The 22798-nt window shown below is 41.6% G+C and overlaps 1 protein-coding gene across 1 annotated transcript in view; it reads left to right on the top strand.

Annotated features, from left to right (window-relative positions):
• Positions 1 to 14432: 14432 nt before the first annotated feature.
• FGF10 (fibroblast growth factor 10) overlaps positions 14433 to 22798 on the top strand; it is a 76235-nt gene continuing 67869 nt past the window's right edge. Inside the window, exon 1 of the mRNA XM_054575325.1 lies at positions 14433 to 14772. Within this exon, the coding sequence (XP_054431300.1) occupies positions 14433 to 14772 (340 nt within the window). The remainder of the gene's footprint in view (positions 14773 to 22798) is intronic.

The following is a 22798-nucleotide window of genomic DNA, read 5'->3' as shown; positions in this document are numbered from 1 at the left end:
GTTTCTTAGAATTCATCAGTGAAGACATCTGTGCCTATAGTTTACTTTGTGGTAGAATTCACTGCAAAAATTCAACTTAAGATACATAGGGCTAAAGTTCATATGAGTTTAGAAGTCACTGAGCTTTTGTGAATCTATAAATTTGTGTCTTTCATAATTTTGGCCACTTGTTCTTTTCCTCTTCTTCCTTCTTCTTCTTGCCATATTTTCTTCTTTCTTTCCTTTGGGACATCAATTACACATATATTATGCAGTAAGTCCCAGAGTTTCTTTTTTTTTTTTCCCAACCCTTTTCCTCTTTATTTTTTCAGATAATTGCAATGACCTAGTTCAGTTTCACTGATTATTTCCCTTAAAATCTTTCTTCTCTTACTGATATTTTTTATTGAGGATGTTGTATTTTTCAGATCCAGACTTTTTTTGAATGTTTATCTCTGTTTTGATTTCCTACCTTTGTAGTCATTGTGAACTTATTTTTCTGTATGTTAATTTACTGCATCACGTACCATTCCTTAAAGTCCTTCTATGCTAATTTTAACATGCAGGTCACTTTGATAATGGTATCTGCTGATTGTTCTTTCTCTTAAGAAAGGGCCTCATTTTCCTGGTTCTTCATATGTTGAGTGAACCTGGGTTATAGCGGATATTGTGAATGACAGGCTGTGAATTCTGTTTTATTCCTCTGACTTTCATCTGACTGGATTCAATGCACAAATTTTTCCATAGCTCGCCTCGGCTCAGGTGTTTTGTCCTTAGCGAGGGCCTGTTCACACACACTGCCTCAGTGGCTAGCCAGGTAACTACGGAGCGCTTACCTGGTGAACCCGGGTCTCCCACTCTCCGGCCCTTCACTTGCCAGCGGTCAAGGTCACGACTCCGTATTTTGGTGTTTCAGATCAGAAAGCCTGTGGCTTTTCGTCAGCACTTTAATCATCCCACTGGGCTTTGCTCCTCCCTTTGTAAGCACAGACCCTGCCACAGCTACAAAGGCCGCATCTGCATGTGGCAAGGGCTCTCCTCGGAAGAGAGGCATCTCCTTTAATGTAGCAGGGAGGCTGCGAGAAGCGCCCGCCCAGGCCAGAACTGGGTCGCATGCTCATCCTGAAACATATCACCGGCAAAGACGAAGGTGTATCGCGTGTGGTTCAATGAGCTGCACGGCCAGGAGGGTGGGTTCACCGCATGAATCAGAGACTCCATCACAAAGAGAAGGGCTGGTATTGATCCTCAACAAGCAGCCAGGAGCGTCTGCTATGGAAACCTCTGCATTGCAAAACGCCAGGAAACACGCTTCACGGACATTAACACAGCAACCGGGGGCCCCAGATAACTGTAATGTGGTGATGTTAAAATGAATAACTAGATAACTTTACAAAAACAGGATTGCGAAACATATAAAGCAAAATCACTTTTATTTCCATCTCCTGCAGAGCCACTAATATGGAAGTGAGATTAGCGTCGGTTAAGAATTCCAGGTAGGGAAATCCCAAGCATGGGACAAAGAAACAAGGGGAACGTTCTAGAGTATAGTGAGTACTATATTATCTTAGTGAGAACACATACTGATGAAGGGAAGTCATTAGACTAAGATTTGGTAAAAAGTCCATGGTAAGTTTTCTGTTAAAAAAAAAAAGCAAAGAAAGTGTATTAAAAATGAGAAACACCAGGTGACAATATAAGCAAGCTTGTCTGTTTAAAGAAGTATTCTTAGTAGAGAGCAGGGATAAAGTCTAGTCAGTTCAAGGGTGAAATTGGTATTAGAAATTAAGTCATTTTTCCACATAGAGGAAGGGAAAGCCAAGGATGATTTCCTTGGGATAAATTCCTAGAAATAACCTAGTGAAAGATTATATCATTTCCTGCTTATTCATGCAGTTTTTGATAGGTCCTTGCCAATTTCTATTGGCTGAGACTGTCCAACCCCTCATTGCCCACTGTCACAGAGAACTCTCAATAAAACAAACATAAATAATCAAGAAAGGCGGTCTCCTCCTTTCTAGATTATCTTATGATTTCTCATATTCAGTCAAGTACCATGTACTTGATGTACTTGATTCTAACTCCTTCCCATCCTAAAGTACCCAGATTTATGCTGAAGTTTTTATAGAAACCTACATAAGATTGTTAAAAAAAAATCTGTTGTCGCAGTCTCCTTTAGTCACATTTGCACTTGCTTACTATATTTCTCACTGTTACTTATTACCTTTCTAAAAAATAATTTTACATTCCATTTACTGTGAAAGATTTGTATAGTGAAAAAAATTGAAAACTTGGATATACAGCTTCTACAGGTTCTATATCTAAGGACCTAGAAATTCTAGGTGTCCAACCGGTGGCCTGTGGGCCCTCTAGGGCCCAGGATGTCTCTGAATGCGGTTCAACACAAAAATCGTAAATTTACTTAAAACTCTTTGTTTTGCTCATCAATTTTCATTAGTGTTTGTTTATTTAATGTGTGGACCAAAAAAACTCTTCTTCCAGTGTGGCCCAAAGATGCCAAAATGTTGAACACCCTAAATAATCCCTAGCAAGTGATGCTTCCCTTTATGGACCATGATCGTCTCAGTTGCAACTGAAAGGAAAAAAATGAAAACAGAGTTCGGTATTAGATGGACCGTGTGCCATCATTCCCTGATTCCAGAATTAGTCCATAAAAAATTCAAGTGGTAAGACCGGGCTGTCAATGATAAATACCATTTGTCCCTACTACAACCATAATGCAGTGGTAGTAAAATGCATCTTTTATTATTTTGGGTCTCATAGATTACAGAATTTTAGAGTCAAGAGGTATCTATCCCTTTTCCTAAATATTCACCTTAGGCTACATAATAATTAGTGTCAGAAGCAGAAATATAACCTAAATTTCCTAACTTTCAGATTTAGTGCTCTTCCCTCTTCTCCTGTTCACCTGAAAATGTAATAATTACAAAGTGTATCAGCCCAACAAATAGTTTGAATTTGTCTTTCTTCACCGCGTGAGCTTGAGGGATGACGCTATTGGCGGGGAGAGTTAACCCACAGGAGATCAGCACGTGTCTTTCTGCATCTCCCTGGCGTCTTGGACAGATGCAGGGCCCTCCAACAGTGTGCGAATCTCAACAGGGAGGGCTGGGAAACTGGGTTTCTTACAGGAAACAGTCCCAGGGAATACATGCCTGTCAGAAAGCTAACCCAAGATAACAGTCAACAGCACGCAGCACACACAGCATCTGCCGATGTAGACTGGGTTGAGTTTCAAAGCATGGTTCAATTTAAAACAAATCACCTTCCCATTCTATAAATGTGAAAACCTTTTTAAATGAAAAAAAACCATTAAAATGTTACAGGTTACAAGTTCTCTCTGTTCTAGAACAAAAGCATGTTATTTTTACCAACTTTAATAATATTCGTACAATAGCACTTAAAATAAAGTAGTACAAGAAAATTATGTAATGGTTGATGTAACCAGTCTTAAAGATGTCACTCACAGAAAATGTGCTCACGGGGGGCCACCGTTCTCCCCATCAAGCTCTGACCCAAGCTTTCAGGCCCCCCTTCAGCCACCTCACTCCCCAAACCAAGACTGAGCCTCACCCTCTGCTCCCCACCAAAGGGCAGAGTGCGGTGTGGGCTTGGGGCCCCTAGACCTGCAGCTGCTCGATGAAAAGAGGGGGCCCGCATCAGAGCCCCGCCCCTTGCAGGCGGGCAGAGCTTCACAGGCCCTGGTAGGGGGCAGCCTGGGTGGCAAAATATTCACCTCCCCCCCCCATCCTCTCTCAACTCGAATTTACTTCCAGCTTCTACCCTTTCCTCAAGGAAGGGGGGAGAGACAGAGGTTTCTCTTCCTGCCGCACCATCATCAAGCCGGCCACAAATTCCCCACTCTCCCTAGCAGCCATTCAGGGTAGTGGCTTTGGAAAATTCACTTGGTAATAAAGACAATTCAAACAGGAAAAAGGGGATTCCCTCCAAATGACAGAAGCAAATGTTTTTAAGACCAAAAAAAAAAAAAAAAAAATGGCGTAAATGAAATTGGCTCCTAAAACTTTATACAGTTATTAATGCCTTCCTAAAACATTCATCTGCTGTTGTGTGGATACAGCCTTGTGTATTTTCAGTAGGACTAAAAGGGTCATGTTTATCAATAAAACATTCCTAAGTACCAAAACTAATTATACTTTATATTGCTAAATCTGGAAGTTGCTTTATTTTTTAAAAAGAATCTGAGGTTTCTAGCTTTACCAAATATGTGGCTTTCTTGCTGTCTGTATTTCATTTCCCTTGCTTACTTACCAAGAGATAAACTAGTCACTTTTTCCCTCCAGCCTTGCTAGTATAAATTTTTTTAAACCTCAGGACAATTTTATTTTGGATTTTGATAATGGAAAATCCTCTCCTTAGGTTTACTGTATTGGTTTTCATTTAAATTTTTACTTAATTTAAAAATGCATTAACAAAATTTCAACTGACAGACTCAAAATGCAGAAGCAGAGTTGAAGATGGTGGCAGCTTGCTACCTAAATTCTGACTCTGAAGCGTTGAGTAAATGGGGACTTTTTTTTTATGGCCCTCTTTGTTCCATTTTTTAAGTGTCTTGGCATCAACCCTCAGGCCTTAAGTGGTCAGATTGGGATCTGGAGTAAAGGCTCCTCACCCCAGGACACGCCGGACGCTCACTGGGCACGTCCTCAAGCAGCTCGTGTAGTTTTGTCCCCACTAATAAGGTAGCACCTATGCGCAGCCATCAGCCTCGGTTTCTAAGCAAAATAACCAAATTATTTTTCATCTTGGCACAAAACCAGCTCAGGACTCAGGTCTCCCTCCCAAGGGAAAGGAGGGAAAGGGTAACCTGACCCAGAGCACAGCCCCGAGTTAGAAAAAAAGGCTCTTTTTAAGGTGACTGTTGAAGACCCCACAACAGAGCAGAAGCGGCAGGTTTACAGAGCACACGTCTGCATTTAGGAAAGGAATAAAGACACAGCGGACACGCTTTTTATCAGAGTATCCATTCAGAACTCAAAACTTTCTGGAAGAAACAATAAAATCAGGCACCTAAAAGGAAAAATGCAAAAACACATCAACGAAATACACCACTGTCCTGACCCCTTAAGGTCCTCTCAACACAGATACCCCCAAACTTTGCCACCTGGTATTTCTGAAGTTCAAAGTGCTCAGTTTGGGGCACTTTGCTTTTCAATGCTTTTGGAGATTCAATGCTTTTCCCTCTGCAGGATTGTGTTGGAAGACGAGCATAAGTCTGGGCTCCGCCATTTGGTCAGGTGACTTCGCCTTCTGGACTTCAACATATACACCTCGAGACAACACTCTTCCTCCACCTTCTTTGTCAATGACAAAGAACTCAATGTCTATTCTTGCAACACTTAACTTTCCTTGGTAGTTCAAATACTCATAGTTGCCTTCCTATGACAGAAGGCTACCTTTGCTCTCCTGCTAAGTAATTCTTTTACTACAGTTATTTCTGTACCTAGAAGTTGCCCTCTCAAAGACGCAGAATTGAGCACTAATTCATATAAATAAAATTAATCTGTTTTAAGTAAATATTGAACTAGTGCAGAATCCGTTTATGTATTTGGAGGAAGGTGGTCAAAATGTACACACTTCCAGTTACAAGCTAAATAAGAACTAGGGTTATAATGCACAACATGATGACTACAGTTAAACACACTCACACTGCTCTGTGATATATAGGAACATCGTTAAGCGAGTAGTAGATCTAAGAGTTCTCATCACAAGAAGAATTTTTTGTTTTCTTCTTATTGTATCTATAGGAGGTGATGGATATTATTGAAACCTATTGTGTTAACCATTTCCCAATATATGTAAATCAAACCATCGTGCGGTAGATCTTAAACTTATACAGTGACAAATGTCCGTCTTTTCTCAATAAAAGTGGAAAAATAATGAAAATGGGTCAATTCAGCTGTTGGCCATCTTACTAATACTTTCTTTAGAGTTAAAAAATATTTTTAATCGATTGCAAATGATTTGACAGGCTTTACTTTTCAATAATTCAAAGCAAGGCTAGATGTCTAACAAGAGGTTCTTGAAAGTATGTGTGTGTGACTGTGTGTGTGGATGTATTTGTGTGTAATAATAGGTATGAGAGAAGGAATAAGGTGACTTCCCATAATTAAGTTTCAAACTATAGAAAATATGAGATTAAAATATTTCTCATATATTTCCCTAATTTTAATCAGAACAAATATAAATAGAACAGTAAAATCAAAATAAGTTAAATAAATTTAGAAATATTCCTATCTCGTGCTGTAAAGTAGAAAGAATATACCCTAATCTGCCCATAAATTAAATGACTTTGGTTAAAGGAAAAAGAGTATTTCTTTCTTGCAAGTTAGTCAATGAAATTTTTCTAAGTCCTTTCTTCCCCTGTCAATAAAATTCAAATATCACAAACCCCGACTGATAATTGAAATAGGACATATGAAATAGGACATACAGACAACAAGGAGCCATTATTGATTCTTGGCAGAAATTAATTATAAACCCATGTTATGTCTGAACCATTATCCTGAGAATAGTCTCCTTACCCCTTCGCTAGGATTCAGCTGATTGATGAGATGTTCTCCTACTGTAGGGAGAGCCCAGTATGTTCTCAGCCACGCAGACATGCTCTTCGAAAGGCATACATTGAAATACATGCTGAGGATTTTTCAAACAACATGCTAAAGGCCCCGGAGATTCTGAAATGTTCACCTTCTGCCTCCTTGCCCCACCACCTCAGCACGGGCCACTGTTTTTTTTGCAAGTGTGTTAGCTCCGTTAGGTAGGTGAAGGCTGAAATTCCTGTGATTTTCTGGTTGAATGCATGCAATGTACCTCATCTCTACCAGCTCTGCCAGCCTGGGCAGCTTGCTTTACCTTCCTAGACCTTTTGAAAATGCCCTCTTTTTTAAAAAATGTATCCCTTTAAATTTCTACCTATAAAGTAAGGGCAGTAGGACTAAGGAGATCACATTCTATTTCAAAATAGTATCATTGTTTAGGTGACCAGGTGAGAGGATGAAAGAGCTCTGTGAATTCTAGGCTAGATCGATTTCAGTAAGTCATTTGTCTATAACATTTGTGGAATTGCCTGGACAGTCATCAACCCACAAAATTATCTGTAAATGTATTTCATCTTAGCAGTTTGGATATTACACCCAGCTCTTATGCCTAACTGTACAATTCAAGGCTGTCTTCATCTCCATTTGTAAAGAATTATTTTTAGATAAAAAAAAAGTGAGCTAGAAAATAATCTTACTAATTTCTCTTCTCCTGTTAATGCTAAACTATAAACAAAGGTCAATATAACAAATTTACTCACAAAAAAAATTAATGATGTTAGTTATTGGTAAAATTTATATTAGGAAACCTTAAAAGTTTTCATTGGAAACTGGAAAAGGGAAAGCTAATTTTATTATAGAGAATTTATTACTGCTTTCCACAAATGTAAGTCAGCTATGAACATAATTTCAACTTTACTAAATTCTTTTTCAAAAATTATTTATGTAGAAGTATTTTATTGACTAGTAGTCACAATGTTGTACTCTTTGATTTTGGGTCTCAAAACCATTTACTGAACTAAAAAAATAATCAATAATTGATCACAACTCAACACGAGATGGTATTTTTTTTGAGGACACACGCTGTTACTCTCTTTAGTGCAGCTCAGAGAACACAGCAGGCCGAGGAAGCCCTCGAGGCCCGGCATGCGCTTTGCATGCAATCACACTGCCCTGCTAGCTCACAGACACACACCTGTACTACCATGCACTGGTTACTCGCTGCGGGAGATGCACGTCCTGCCTAAGGCAGAATCTACCCCGATGGATTCAGGTGCAGAGACCCAAGCAAAGTTGCCAGTTACAGAGGTGCTGGCAGGTGAAAGGAAGGAGCAAAGGAGGATGATGATGGCTGACAAGCGACAGGAAGTTGCCCCTTTTTGAACTTCAGGGGCAAGGGGAAGAAATACTCTGGCAGGGACTGTGGTGGGAGGTGTTGATGGGGGAGAGTGACAGAAAAGTGACACTAAAACAAAGAGGAGGAGGCAAGGAAGAAATGCCCAGGGTTCTTTCTCCTCCTGTGCTCTGATCTTCTGAGGCGCCCCTTCTCCCCCTGACAAAGCCAACTGCATGTCAGCTGTCAAGGGGACACTGAATATTAGCACTGAGCTGGGCAGGGAAGGGCCGAAACAGATCTGGGGACCAAGCCAAGAAAAACGAGCACCGAAAACGTTGCATTCTCCCAACACAATCCTCTTCCAATGAACAGTAGTTCATAGTTAATGCATCTGCTTTGTCAAAGGCTATGTAACAGAGGCACAATTTGTCAAATAGGGAGAAGGGGTATCGGGTCAAATTATATTTGATCGTATGTACGTTTTAATAGGAGACACGCAGGACAGCAGATGGACTAGGGAACTCCGTGATTAAAATAATATGCTAGAAAGCATAAGAGATGCATCCAAGAATCTGAGAGCAGAAAGAAAGAAGGGAAAGTTAGGTTGCATTGGCAGAAAGCACGCAGCCCCAGTCCCCAGAGTGCAGGAGAAATGGAGAGGGCCTTCGCCAGGGATACAAAATGGTGAGATCAAGTCTTGGTTCTTCCTGAAGCCAGAAGCCCCAAGCCGCAGTTTCCTTTGGCTCTTTGGGTACAGACTAGGAAAACCAGGGAGAAGGTTCAGGGGCTCTTCCTTCTCCTCCCAAATCTTCCCCTTTGCTTCCGAGTCCTAAGATAACCCTATTTTTTTTGTCATTAATAATTTGTTGATTCATGCTCTTTAGAAGGTAAGTTGCTCTGTTGTATTTATTAGTAAAATTGTGCTCTGTGCATAATGCCTACCTGGTACGTGATGGGTATTCATAAACATGAATTGAATAAAAATCAATCAAGAGAATGGATGAAGAAGTGAACACCCTGTCAATGCCTGTGGCAACTTAAAAGAAAACATTATGACCTGCCACTTAAATCACAAACATAGATACTGTAACTGAGATCAGGATGTTTGAAATTTTGATCTAAGATATAGAACTAAGAAACCCAGAGGCCTTGAAGAGACAGGAGGCGTCGCTCTGCAGAGGGACAGCTGAGACCACAGAAAACAAACAGAACTCTTCAGAAAGTTCACAGCTTTGTCAGAGCAGGCTCTGTTTACCGTCACTTGGGAGGAGGCGAACAGCAGCTTGGTGCAGATGTGTTTGTGTTTGGTGCCAAGGTGCAGAGTGCAGTTTTCAGGAATTTTTTGGTGATTTTTTGTATGATTAAAAATTCTTACATAGAATTGTTTTTCCGTCAAGTGATCTTTTTCACTGTCATGGCCGGTTTTTTCCTTCTCAATAACGGAGCATGAAGTCTGTTTGAAAGCTGGGGAATAGAAATTTTACCTTACTTTGAAAATGCAAAAAAAAAAAAAAAAAATTATTTAAGCCCATACCTATGCTTTGAAATATCATACAAAAATTTAATATGAGAATACAGAATGCAAAATCAAATTATAAATTTATTTTCTAGAAGATGCCATCAACTTGAAGAACTTATAAATTCAGGTTTTATGGGAAAAAAAATCTTTGAATATTCTGAAAATATGTGCTATGAATTGCTTTCTAATTGCTTCCATTTCATGAGCTTTGATAAAAGAGCCCCCTTTGCCAAATATGTACCACTGTTTATTTGGCTAATCAACTGGTACTGAATAATTCAATACTAAATTATTTTATTACTTTTCTGTGGCTAATTTTTTTGCCACAAAGATACATTGTTCTTCCCTAAGAAAAGCCTTACAACCTTTTTATCACTTCTACTCTGGCATCTAAGATATGCTAGAACCACGAGTGGTCAGTGATAGGAGAAGAGGAGCAGGGAGGGAGAAGAAGAAAAAAGAAAACAGAACAGGTGCTTTACGAAACAGTAGGACAACAGCCTGGAGCCCTGCGCCTGAGGCCTAAACTCCGTTCTTCCACTGACTGACTTGGGTGCAGTTCACTCATTTTTAAAATGAATGAGAGGAATTCAATTGCTAAGATCCCTACTGGCTTTGAAGTATTGCGCTACTTACTCTCTGTGAGCTAAGACCTCTTGTCCTTTCACGAAATATCTCTAGTTTAAAAAACTAATAAGGTATCACTATTTTATTGGCCCCCAATGTCACTGACTCTAAGCATCATCCTCCGCGTCCAAAGGGATCCTGGGCTGCCTGCTCGCACTGACATACCCGTGAGGGCTGCACCGCAGGTTTTACAAATGAGGCCTGCACGTGTCTACTTTGTCGAACAGCTTGGCTGGCTTTTGACCTTACTTAGTTACTATTTGAATCAGCTACTGACACTGCCAATAACATCACACATAATAGAACACACATCTTATAACCAAACCCCAGAGAGTGCCCAGGAACAGAGAGAATCCAGGAAACACATACTTAAAACATAAACTGCTCCAGCAGAATAGCTACTGAAGAAGGATCTGCAAGCACAGAGGCCAACTGCCCCTTGGAGGTTAAATGGCCACATTCTAAGATCTCTCAATGGCCGCTGTCACTGCCTCGCTTTTAAAAGCCTCCATCATTTCTCAAGGAATCACATTTAACAAAAAGCCACATCTAGTTCCCCCAAATCAAGATGTAGCCTAATATTACTGGAGCTGTTTTGGGCATAGAAATAAAGCATGCCTTCCAGAGGTTGGGAAAAGAAAGAGAAAAACAGCCTTTTAGAATGAGTAGGTCTCACTCTAATCTGAAGCTTGTACTGTCCTTTTCAATTGCTGCAGAGAAACAATTAATAAAGGAACCCATTAAGACCTGATTATTGCTGCAAAAAAAAGGAAGGTAGGGTTTCAGTCCTTTGAAGTAACTGAGAATGATTCAGGCCTCATTACAGAGATATAATCTACATTCATACATTTATGTTAGTGATTCAAATCTATTGGGAGAGATTGAATTCCGTTAAATAGAGCATCTTTCCTGCGGAACTTTTCTCAGGCTTTCTCTGGCTAACCTAAGAGGCGACCTAACAATGCAAAGCAGCAGACTATTTAGGGATTCGACTGTGCTGTAAAAGAAAGGCTGCACAGAAAAGAAAAAGAAGAATGAGATAGAATCTAAAAAGCTATGTCAGCTTTTCCTTCGGGCTGTTTTGTAAATGTCCTTCCTGTGATCGCGCTCTGCAGAAAAGCGGGGCAAGAGCTCTAGAACTTTAAACAGTGCACCTGCTGCAAACAGATTTTTAATGTGGCAGTTTGGAAGATGTGCTTACCCCCATTACAGACAGAATAAAACAGAAAACTTCTACCTTAAAGGTCTGAATCGCTTCTTCCACTGGCTCAGAAAGTTGGGAGACAGATGGGGAGGGGGGCGGGCAGGCAGGGGGAGAGGGAGAGACAGAGAAAAACTCCTTTTGGGGTGGGGGTGGGGTGTCTCTTATAAGTTAAAAGGCTCTCAAGTGGCATCAACAGTGTTGATGTGCAGTGTAGGGAAACCTCAGATAACTTCTTGTGTTTTGTAATTTTTCATTCCAGAAGTTTTATTGTATGGTTTCATCAAACATCATTTAAAAAACATATAATTTTAATTAGTTGTCAGTTCAAACATTTGGATTCTGCTGAACAATTGGGCTGAAACTCTAGTTCCTTAGAAACACTACACTCTCTTTCAGGCATTTGTCAGCTCAACTAGAAAACTGTGAATTAGAAAATTGAAATTAGCACTCTGAGTTCATTTTTAAATATCCATGCTGCAATGAAAGAACAAGATTTGTTTGACGTATATTGTTTATTTGCTTAACTCTCCAATTAATAGTTACAGAAATCAGAGCTAATTATATTACACTTAAATTTTAAAATGTGGTATTCACCCCATTGTCAAAATCTTCTCAATACACATTGCAATGGCTTATAAATCATGCAGTTAAAACCTCTGATTATAGTTTTGAATGCTTCTGTTTCAAAGGTTCTGAACGCACAGGAAAATATAGGAGTATTCATGTAAAGTCATTTTTCAGGTCACTAAACAACATAATTGGGCAATCATTCTGGATGCCCACCTGAAAGGCGAGGTGTTTTTGTTTGTTTGTTTGTTTGTTTGTTTTACTTCTTTCTTCTCCTGTTCACAGTGAAGATCGAGGCTAAATACCCAGCATAGGGATTCTAGCTTATTGCACACGCACAAGCTCTTCTGATTAGGTGCCTCCAAGTTGCAGTTGTAGGGGTCGAACTCCCAAGTTCACCTTGAAGTGATTCTTCTTCTTAGAATAGCAGCTGAAATACTAGGTCGGACCATATGAAATTGCCAGTGTTTTAGATGAGAAACCATAAAGTATTGGCAATTTCACATGGTTCAACTGAACACAAAGGTCCAACTGCTTTACAAAGTATCAATATTTTATACCAATACATCTTGAGCCCCTCCTCCCAGGCAAGCTTTCCGTAGGAGAGACTGATTCTTAAAGAAGCGACCCTTCGGGAGCTGTCTGTTACTCCGATTGGAACGGGGACTCCCAGTATTTCTTCCAGGGACTCTAACTCTTGGCCACGGTGTCCCTGACTGAGGACTGGGTTGTGCCTACGCCTGGGTTTTCACGCAAGTGTCTGTTGGCGGCGAGCGTGTCGTGGGCTGGTGAGTGGGAGACAGCCAGAGACGGGCAGCGCAGTTACTTTGTAAAACAGAGCTCTTCAAAACGTTCAGTTTGAAGACAGAAAAAAAGAAAACACCCCTTTATGGCAAAGTGCAAAGGAAATTGCGTGGAAAAGAGAGCAGCAGAATATTGGCCAAATTGGGTGGTTAAATCTTCGCAGTCCTAATAAAGTGAGCTCGCTTTGAAGTGCACGCGCGGTTCAGTCAAGGACTGAGGTGAGCGATTGCAAATCCGTCCGTCATCCGGGCCCCGGCTTTCATTTGCGCCCCGACAGGCAACTTTTACGCTCCCTGAGTTTAAAAGGCAGAGAGGGCCCAAGTGTGAACTTTTTACTCCCGCAGCGGAAGGAGAAATCAGTGACTCATTAAAGCAGAGACCTCCTTGGAAGCTGGCAGAGCGGAGGAAAGGAAGCTAATTATGTCTCCCTTTTCTGTGCTCGCTTCGACCCGTTTATAATCTGCGGGTCTGGAGAGCTCGCCCTCAGCATCTTCTGCTCGCTCCCACCGCCTTCCCCTCCTTCTAGGAGCGAGAGGGGGAGGGAAAAAGTCAGCCAAGCACCAGGCTCCAGGTGGCTCTCAAGTACTTCGCTGCCAAAAGAAAAAAAAAAGGAAAAGAAAAAAAAAAAAATCCTACGCAGGAAAACAAGTGAGAAAGGGGCTCCCCGGAGGGGATTGGTTCCGGCTGGAAGGCAGCAGAATCGGGAAAGCCCGAGGACAGGCTCGCGCTGGTGGCCTGCGCAGGGAGCGCAGGGCGCCGCGGCGGCAATTAGCCGCGCTGCAGGCGCAGCGGGGTGGAGGCTGCGCCGCCGGGCGCGGGGAGCGGACCGCGGCCCCCCAGCCCCGCAGAGGCGGCGCGCGCCCTTCCCTCGCTCCGGCTCCCCACTCTCGGCCCCCGCCCCCCGCCCTCTCCCTGGCGTTCCCAGCAGCCCGGGGTTTCAGATGTCCCACCGCCGTTTGACCCCCTCCCCCTGCTTCTCCACCCTGCAAATGAGGTTTGACCAGCAGACGCAGAGCCCACCTCTGGCTGAGAATCACTGACATTTAGACTCCGGGCTTCAACCTGTTTACAAGCCGGCTTCGCACAGGAGGGGGGGAGGGACACAGGGCCAAACAAAACACCAACTGCCCAACTGCCGTCCCCCCCAAACAAGAAGTGACTTTCTGCAGACCTCGCATCCACAGGCACCACCAAAAGGAGAAAGCGAGAGGGAGACGAGAGCAGCGGCCGGTGACCGGGCAGCCGCCGCCAGCCCTGACAGCTCCGGAGGAGGGACGCCTGCGGGAGCCGTCTAGGGGCTGGGGCTCGGCGGAGAGGGACCGGCGGGGCGACCGCGGCCGGCGGAGCGCTGCGCAGCCTCCCGCGCCAGCCTCCGCGCGTCTCCTTCACCGGGCTGTCATCTGGTTTTCAGACTGTTTTGTTTTGTTTTCTTTTCTTTTCTTTTCTTTTCGTCTAACATGGTGAAGAAAGGAGTGAAGAAGAGAACAAAGTAACTCCTGGGGGAGTGAAGATCGCTGGTGACCCACTGCACCACCGCCTCCGAACAGCCCCCGGGACTGCGGCCACCCACCCTCGCCCACCATCCCCCCGGAGCCTGCAGGGGCGCCCAGCGGATCCCGGACGGGAGCGAGGAGAGGCAGCGGCCCTTGCGCGGAGTTATGGATGGTGGTGCATTCCCTGCTGGCCAGATCCGCACCCGGAGGGAGCTAACCAGCGGCCGCCACCTCCAGCTGTCTCCCTGCCGCGCACCGGGTCTCACCCTTCCAGTATGTTCCTTCTGATAAGACAATTTCCAGAGCCGAGAGTTTCAGTACAATGTGGAAATGGATACTGACACATTGTGCCTCAGCCTTTCCCCACCTGCCCGGCTGCTGCTGCTGCTGCTTCTTGTTGCTATTCTTGGTGTCTTCCATCCCTGTCACCTGCCAAGCCCTCGGTCAGGACATGGTGTCACCAGAGGCCACCAACTCCTCTTCGTCGTCGTCGTCCTCCTCCTCCTTCTCCTCTCCCCCCAGTGCCGGGAGGCATGTGCGGAGCTACAATCACCTCCAAGGAGATGTCCGCTGGAGAAAGCTCTTCTCTTTCACCAAGTACTTTCTCAAGATCGAGAAGAACGGGAAGGTCAGCGGTACCAAGAAGGAGAACTGCCCGTACAGTAAGTAACAACTGTGCGCTGCCTCCCTCCAGTCATCCACCCCCACCCCGCAAGGGGGGAAATCTGTTCCAGATGTGGCCAGCTAAATATTTACGTCCCCAACCCCTGTAAAATGATTAAGTGGAATACTTTCACACTAAATCACCCCCCCCCCCGCCCCGTGTATACATTGTGCGGCTCACCCCTCCCTGCGGGGTCCCTCCACGCCCCCCCTCCCTGTCACCCTATCCGCCCTGTCTCTTGGCGTGTCACTTGCTCGCAGGACACCGGAGAGTGGCTGCCGCGCACGGGTGCCCCGTCCCTCTCCATCGCCCGTCCCTACCTCATGCAAAGGTCCCCTTCCCCTCCCTTCTGGAAATGGCTCAAGTAAACACATTTTGTTTCTTTTCGCTGGCAATCTTATTAAGAGTTTTGGGACAGTTTCCTCAAGCTGAAAATAATTACCCGCTGTCAATTATAGGGGCTTTATGGAAACTTTATTTAAGAAAGAAAAGTCAATTCCCCTCGCTCCCCACCCCCATCCCTTTACCCCACCACCTCTCTCTAGATAGGAGCGAAAGCGTTTTTCTGGTTTTGATTTTTTTTGGGGGGGGGTCCCCTCATGTTGGCTTGAGTGATTGCAGTCCACGAAGTCCGCTTTTCCGGCACCGCTATTAGTCTTGGGCCTGCCTTCTCTCTTGGTAACATGATGCTCCTGTCTGAGTTGTCAATAGCATCTGCGCTGCTTTGTGGTGTCCTGTTGTACCGTTTCTTCGGAAACCGCTCATATTGCAGAGCCCTACTACTACAGCATTGTGAACATCTGGGGCTGGATTCACACAGACCTCACACAAATTCCATTGTCATTCTTCTATTTTCAAAGTAAAAGTCACAAGTCTGTTTCCATGGCTGTATGTAGTTGATGGTGTAGGATGAGGTTTTTCTCCTTATTCCAATTATGCCCTGGATTTCTGGATTTCTTTCCCCTGTTTTCCTTTCTTTCTTTGCTTCTTCAGCTCCTTTTCTTCTTTCTTCCTCGCAGGGCTGTGGGCAGGGAAGGGGTGGGAGCGCTAGAAGGGGAGGGTGGACATTGTGTCTCTTCTTGAATCGGTCCAGCGAAGCCGGGCGACTCTGCTGGCTCCCCTTCCGAGGCCCTTTCCACGGTGAGACGTGGAAACAGGTCTACTGATGGCTGTTTGAAAGGGTCGCGAGGCCACACAGTGGCACACTGCAGATGGTAGACAAAGACATTTCAACGTCTTTAATGACCAGTTAGCATCATCTCAATGTACTTTCATATCACCTCTTATAGGGACCTTTTTGTGTCAGCTGTTTGGGAATTTGAACCACGTTTGCCAGTTAACTTCAGTACATGGGGTGAACATTTCAAGATCCCTTGGCCCAGAAAGTGTCTGGTAGGGATGGGAAAAACAGTTAACCAGAGCTTAGCGGTTTCTTTTTAAATAGAGATTGACAAGAATGAAGACTTCGTTTTCTTATTTGGGGGCTCACATACATTCAACGTTAACTGCTGTTTTTCCTTAGCTGCTGCTTCCATTTACTAAAATTAGCAGTATGTTTACAAGTAATAATAGTTGTAGAGGGATTTTGAAGTATTCCATTTTACGTTTAATACTAAAGGTGTTAAAAGCTCATTGCCTATACATGCTTTCCATTCTGATGTATAGAAAGTGGCTGGAATTAATGTCATTTATGATAAAGATTTCTTCAACTGTTGCCTGAATTCCCTAGGTTCTCTCCCTATAGATGCTTTGGTTGATGAAAAATGTGACACTTTGTTCAGTAGGTGTGTTGCCATCCAGGTAGGGCCATGGGGAAGAAGTGGTCCTTCACTGAAGAGTGGGCTGAGAGGTTAAATAAATGGTATCCATGGACTGAAATTCTTTTTGTATTTTTAGTTCATAAAGATAAGTCAGAGAAATATAATAAAATTTTGGCGTGCTACCCTTGAGCAAACTTTCTTTTCTTTTTTTGACACTAACTGGATTGTGCTATTGTTATGTGTTAAGTAAGTGTCTTTACGATGTGCTGCAAGGACCAGTCCACACTAGTTTATTTATGCAACTGAAATTACTAATTTCTAAAATAACAATCACTGTGTGATTAATGGTTTAGTAAAATGATTTCAGGGTACACACAGAATTACGTTTTTACAGTTAAGAATTATCTGCAAAGAGAAAAAGTATACAACTTTCATTGCTTAGAAACAAGCATGGGAAATGTTCATCCTAACTGTCCAAATGGACTAACATCTCTTCCAGATGATGAAGTATACTAACAGTTCTTGTTAAAATTACAATATCTTATAAAGTAATGCAATCTTAATGAGTGGCTGGAAATGAAAGGGGGAGGGCCTCACTCTGTTAAATAATGTCAAACAGTAAATAATTTAGGCTTTTCAAGAACATCTGTATGAAGACATTGCACGTGAAAAGTAGAGGTTGAAAAAGCCTTGATTTCACATGTGGCCAGGTAATCAGAACGCTGCTGCAATTTCCAGCTGGGCTGATCCAGCTGAACTCCACGGTATCATTAAGATATTGTCTAAATGTTCCATAATTACATGTGAACAAACTTTTGCCATGCCTACAGGGTAACCAGCCAGCCAGCCCACCAAATGGTAGCCTGTTAAATATTAGGGTATCTAACCTCTGAAGAGTGTTAGTTCCTTGTCCAAAAACCACATTTCAGTAACATTTTCCTAAACAAGTTATTAATTACTCTCAATACACAAAGCTGTTCTTTTGAGGTTTGCTTATTTGAAGCTTAATTTTCTTTGTTACTTTTGACCCTAGTATTGCTGCTAAAATACAATAACAGCTTATCTAAGAGGTTACATGTTTGTGATGTTCAGAAGCTTGATTAAACAACTGTTTTACTGGCTTTTTGCCAACAAAATGCTAACAAAAGGGAAGTAAGGAAATCACCCCAAAGCATTGCAAAATCATTTTTAACTTCTACCTCCAAAGCTGGTTCCCAGAATTTGGAAGGTTCTAAAAATATTACATGTGCTAAAGAAACTCTTCTCAATTTTGGTGATTACTATGATTTCCTTTTTTTGGGGGGGGGGGGGGGGGGGGCAGGGGGGAGTATTTTTTTCTTCTTAGCCACTATAGGATACTAGAATAAAGGAGAGCAGAAATGAATTGTGTTTCCCCTGTCAGAAGTCTGAGAAAGCCTGAATAATTTAGAATAGCTGGGGTGTGTCTGTCACTAGATGTGCTCGGGCTCATTTAGGTTTGTTTTATCATTCTTTACATCTAGAGCTTTGCCCTTGAAACATTACCACTCAGCTCCAGTGCTGGCCTCCTAGAAAGGCTGGATACAGCTGTTAGGGACCCTTGCAACTGGGACTGGTGGACTTATTTCTGAACGTAAGTAAAACAGCTGTGAGCTTCCCCCATGGTTGTCACTTGGAGAAAAGGGGAGTCTAGTGCAAAGAAAATGTATCCCTAAACTTGAGACAACAAAGGCTGGATAGTCTCAAAATGGAAAGCCACTGTGCTTCAGAGCCTTTCCAGAAAAAAAGTGTGGGAGACAACAGAGAAATCAGCATGTAATATGTAATATGTGCCTTATCTCATTTAACACTTGCAAGAGTCCTATGATTTAGATATAACTATGAGCATTCTTCAAATGTGAAAACTAAGCTGAAAAAAAGTAAATCATCCAAGGCCATCAGCTAGAATTGGCAGAGTTGAAACTCAAGCCTCAGTCTACTCCGTCGTATCGCTCTTCATTCCGTCTGCCTCTCTGCCACTGGCAGCACGAATACCAATGCATTAGAATTAGATACCCCCAAACTCTACGAAGACATGTTATGCAAAAATGCAATTGCTTCTTGCTAGGAATACCAACCTAGCAAGTGGACAACTTGCTAGGAAGCCCTTGCTAGGGCTTCAGAATTTAATGGAAACGGGAGTAAAATGAAGGTGGAAGAGAAATGAACTGCCTCAAAGGTATCACTACAGGTGATATCAGACTCTGCTGGGCACCCTCTAGGGGAAAAATCTTGTTTGATATTATGTTTGGGAATATAATCACTTATGGGTCCACAAAATACACATACATCAATCTCACTCATTTCAACAGAGGGCATTAGAAATACATGACTATTTAAGAAAACTCCACAAATGTCATTGCATATAGTAATTGTTTACAGCTGAAGGCTGAATGTTTAATTGATTCCATGTGTAATAAAATAATTTGATTGTAAGTACCAGTGTGAAATTGGGCCTTTGCAGAAACTTCTGATATGACTCAAAATGGAGCAAAATCTTAAGAGTCCTAAAGATAGATAGATAGATCAGATACAAAAAGCTTTAAAAAGAGTGTGCAAATCAAAAAGGCACTTTACCCCATAAAGATGAAAGATTATTGTTTAGAATTAAAGGTCTGTATTATTACTTTTTAACCATGATGAAAGCTTACTGTAGGAAGTTCAGTAAAGTGAGAAAACAATTGTTAAGGAAAATGGGGACTTGAATATTATTTCCTAAAAATAATACAACAGTTTGCTAGGAAAGGAAGCCGGTAGACAACTGAAGGTTCCCACTGGTGTCTTATTTAAGTTGTAGTTGTTTCTAGAGTTTGGTTGCATAATTTATAACCAGCAGCATTTAATCACAAGCATCGAGGATTTATGAAGGCGGAAGGCTTTGGATTTAATGTTTACGTGACACTGTGCCTGTTACCTTTACTGCATTCCTACCATATGGACCCTCCACTTTGATGGTTTTATCATAAATCCATTAAAAATGCACAATTACAGAGAGTTTCCTCTTCATAAACCTGATTTACAACCATCTACCAGAAAAAAAAAAAACAAGAAAAAACAGAAATCACACGCCAATATTAAAGTACGAGAATTCAGAGATGCTGATCTCTAGGTCTTGGGTAATCTGTTACCCAAAGATATGGACTACTCTTTCCAAACAGGTTTTTCAAAATGTGTTTAAGCACAGAATTGAAAAGAAGAAGGATCATGTCTTATTGAATGAAGGAAATTCCATTGTATGCATATTTCTTGTACATTTTTACTATCCAGTTTAGAGCAAAAAGTGTTATTCCAGTACATTTTTTTCAGTGTTTAATGAACTTATAGAACATGAATGAGCACTTTAAATTCCTGCACAATTACCTTAATGTTCAGAGGCAAACCCCATTTATTATATAAATGTCTGACTTTCCACAAGCCAAAATGTTGGGAAAAAAAGTTGACAGCTCATTTGAAATGGAGCTAATGTTCCTTACATTTATGAGCTGCCTATGAATATCTATATCTTTCCTAAGCCTTAAATGTCTATATGCTTATCCAAAACTGTAGTACAAATGATATTTCTTTATTATGCTTCAGAAGGAAGATGAATGCATGTGTATTAGTTCAAAGTGATTTTAATCTATCTTAACATTAATTCTGTGAACTTTGCAATGAAGAGTAATTCAGATGACGTTTTTAGTATTACTGTTCCAGCATTTGTCAGCATTAATAGTTGATGTTCACTTAATATAAGTCAGTAAAATATTAGCATTTCCCTCCAAGAAATTAAAGTCCTCTTTTAATTTTCCAGTATGATGGCACACAAAATTCATGTTTATATAATTTTAATACAGTTCTATTTGTCTGGAAAAACAATGAACCTCATCTTGTCTCAAGTCCTTTCTGCAGAAGTACCTTAATTTTTCATGGTATATTACAAGGATTGAAGATCATTTACATTTGCCATTTGACCACTGGTGTTTGTTACTTGGGTTTGCAGATTAAAAATGTTTACTTTTCATAATTGGCACTCTTTTTTTTCAGTGCCTGCTACCTTTACCCCTGCCTGTCAGTCAGTATAACAAGTGATAACCTAGAAATGTGCCTTTAGTGTTAGTGAAAGAAAACAAGGCTCTATCTTGGGGAGCCACCGGTGACGTTCTGATACCGAATTAATGAACACAAAACGGTCATGCTTTACAGATACAGTTCCAAACCAAGTATTTAATTAGCACAGATTTTACGCAAATAGAAGGTTTTAAAATATCTAAAAGGGAGCCAGGTGACCCACCGAATAATGGTCTTAAAGGCTCCCTGGCTTTTAAATCAGGTCAGTTGTGTTCTTTCTTTGAACATTGTGTTCTAATTGGATCAATAAATCAAAGACGACACACAGAGTAGATTCCCATGTAAGGTGGACAACTGGACAGTGACTTTTTACTGCTGCTAACACGTGCATCCAATTACCATTTGATAGATCCATAGTGCCGGCCATAAAGCATTGCCTCATTTTATAGTTCGCGTAATAACTCTTCACCCTAAATCTGTCCAACTTTACCTATATCTAATCTGTCAGTATGTGTGTTATCATTAATGAGGAATTTTCAAATGTCTGGCATGCTTCCTACAATGAATAATGATATCGTGATATTAATGAATCCTTTAGTTAATCAGAATAGAAGGGGTGAAATATTAAGTTGATATATCCCCAACTTCAAGTAATTGTCAACTAAATATAACCTAAAAATTAAATTAACGCTATAACTTGATTGTGAACGGTGTCATTTAACTGCAGCTTAATTCTCCATAGTAAAGGTTAACTACAAAATTAAGAACTTTTTTAAAAAAAGGCATCTTTCAATACTTATTTTCTTTCAAGGCCCTTAAGTTAATGTGCTTCCCTGGCAAACCTCTGTGGCAGTTCATCCTTAACCTTTTCCAAGGCATTGCCCTGTTTGAGGATAACTTGACATATTCATAGAGTCTTTACAACTCAAGGCCCATCAACTTCTTGCTAATAGTTCTGTCCTGAGGCAGTTTGACTTCTGAACTATCGCCCCCCTGTGAGAAGCCTGCCTCTGAGGCCTCGTGAATCCCTGACACGTTGTCACCCCTTCACCACTCCGTTATTTTCTCCTCCTTTGCTCTCCTCTTTTTCCCTCCTCCCTGGCTTCTAAACCCCTTACATACCGTTTCATCCATTATCAATGCTTAGCATCCCATGGTACAGGGCGAGCCAGCAGCCTAGCCAGTTTTGAATGTGTAGCATCCAAAATAGGTAGTTAATAGTCTATGCATAAAAGTCTTCAGCAAGTCCAACAGACTCCAGGGGGAGCCTTTTCTAATTTTGAGTCACCATGGGAGTCACCCTTCTCTCAGCACTCAGGCCAGTGTCTCACAGCTGTGCCCGTTAGTAGAGTTGACAAGCCACAGGTAAGCGCCCTCTGAGCAGGGTTGCTGGCTGTCCGGTGACTCTGCATTTTTCCTCCAGGTTAAATGTTTTGCTCCCAGGAACTCTCCCTGCTGGTTCATTTTACCTTTCTTTCAAATCCTTCTAGTACAGGCAACACGTAGGAGCGACTTTGTCCGTTCCCTTGTCTTTTGCGTTTGTCTGGACGCTTATAAGAGGAAGAAAGTGAAAATGATTGAGGAAGTCAAATAATTATTCCTCTTCTGTTTGAGTCATCATTTATTTCAAAGAACATGAATACTAATTTAGAAGTCTTTAATATTTCCTGCTTCCAGAATTTCCCCTAGATTACAAAGCTTCTCGGTATAACCCTGCCAAATATAACTCTTTAAAATGAAACCCACATTCTCATTAATGGTGGTTATCAAAGGGGGAAAATGTACAATACACATGTGTGTACACTCCAGGCTGACCAAATATAGACATGTACACATCTTTATTAGAAAGATTTTGAGATGCTGACAGAAGTTAGAATTCTAATTAAAAGCCTACCTGTGTTCACATCTCTCACTGACTGCCAAATTATTTTTATTATATGCAGAAGCTGACTATTCACATATGTTAAATTTGTTGTTGCTTTAATAATTAAATGCCAAGCTCCTTTTTACAATTGGTTTGAAATTACATAGTGACATAGATGTAACTATATTTACAAAGCCTAAATAGCTTTGGTTTATTGATAGAATTATTAAAAGAAAAATTAACATTTTGCAATGGCAGAAAATGGTAATACATGGATCCTAAATTGCACTACTTATGATGTAAAGTGAACTATATTTAAATACAATGCTATTAAT

This window comes from Pteronotus mesoamericanus, unplaced genomic scaffold (genome assembly GCF_021234165.1).
Source record: "Pteronotus mesoamericanus isolate MK-2021 breed Mesoamerican mustached bat unplaced genomic scaffold, CSHL_Meso_final contig_29, whole genome shotgun sequence".
NCBI classification, from domain to species: Eukaryota; Metazoa; Chordata; class Mammalia; order Chiroptera; family Mormoopidae; genus Pteronotus; species Pteronotus mesoamericanus.
Note: the sequence above shows the minus strand (reverse complement) of the source record. Positions and strands in the feature narration are given on the sequence as shown.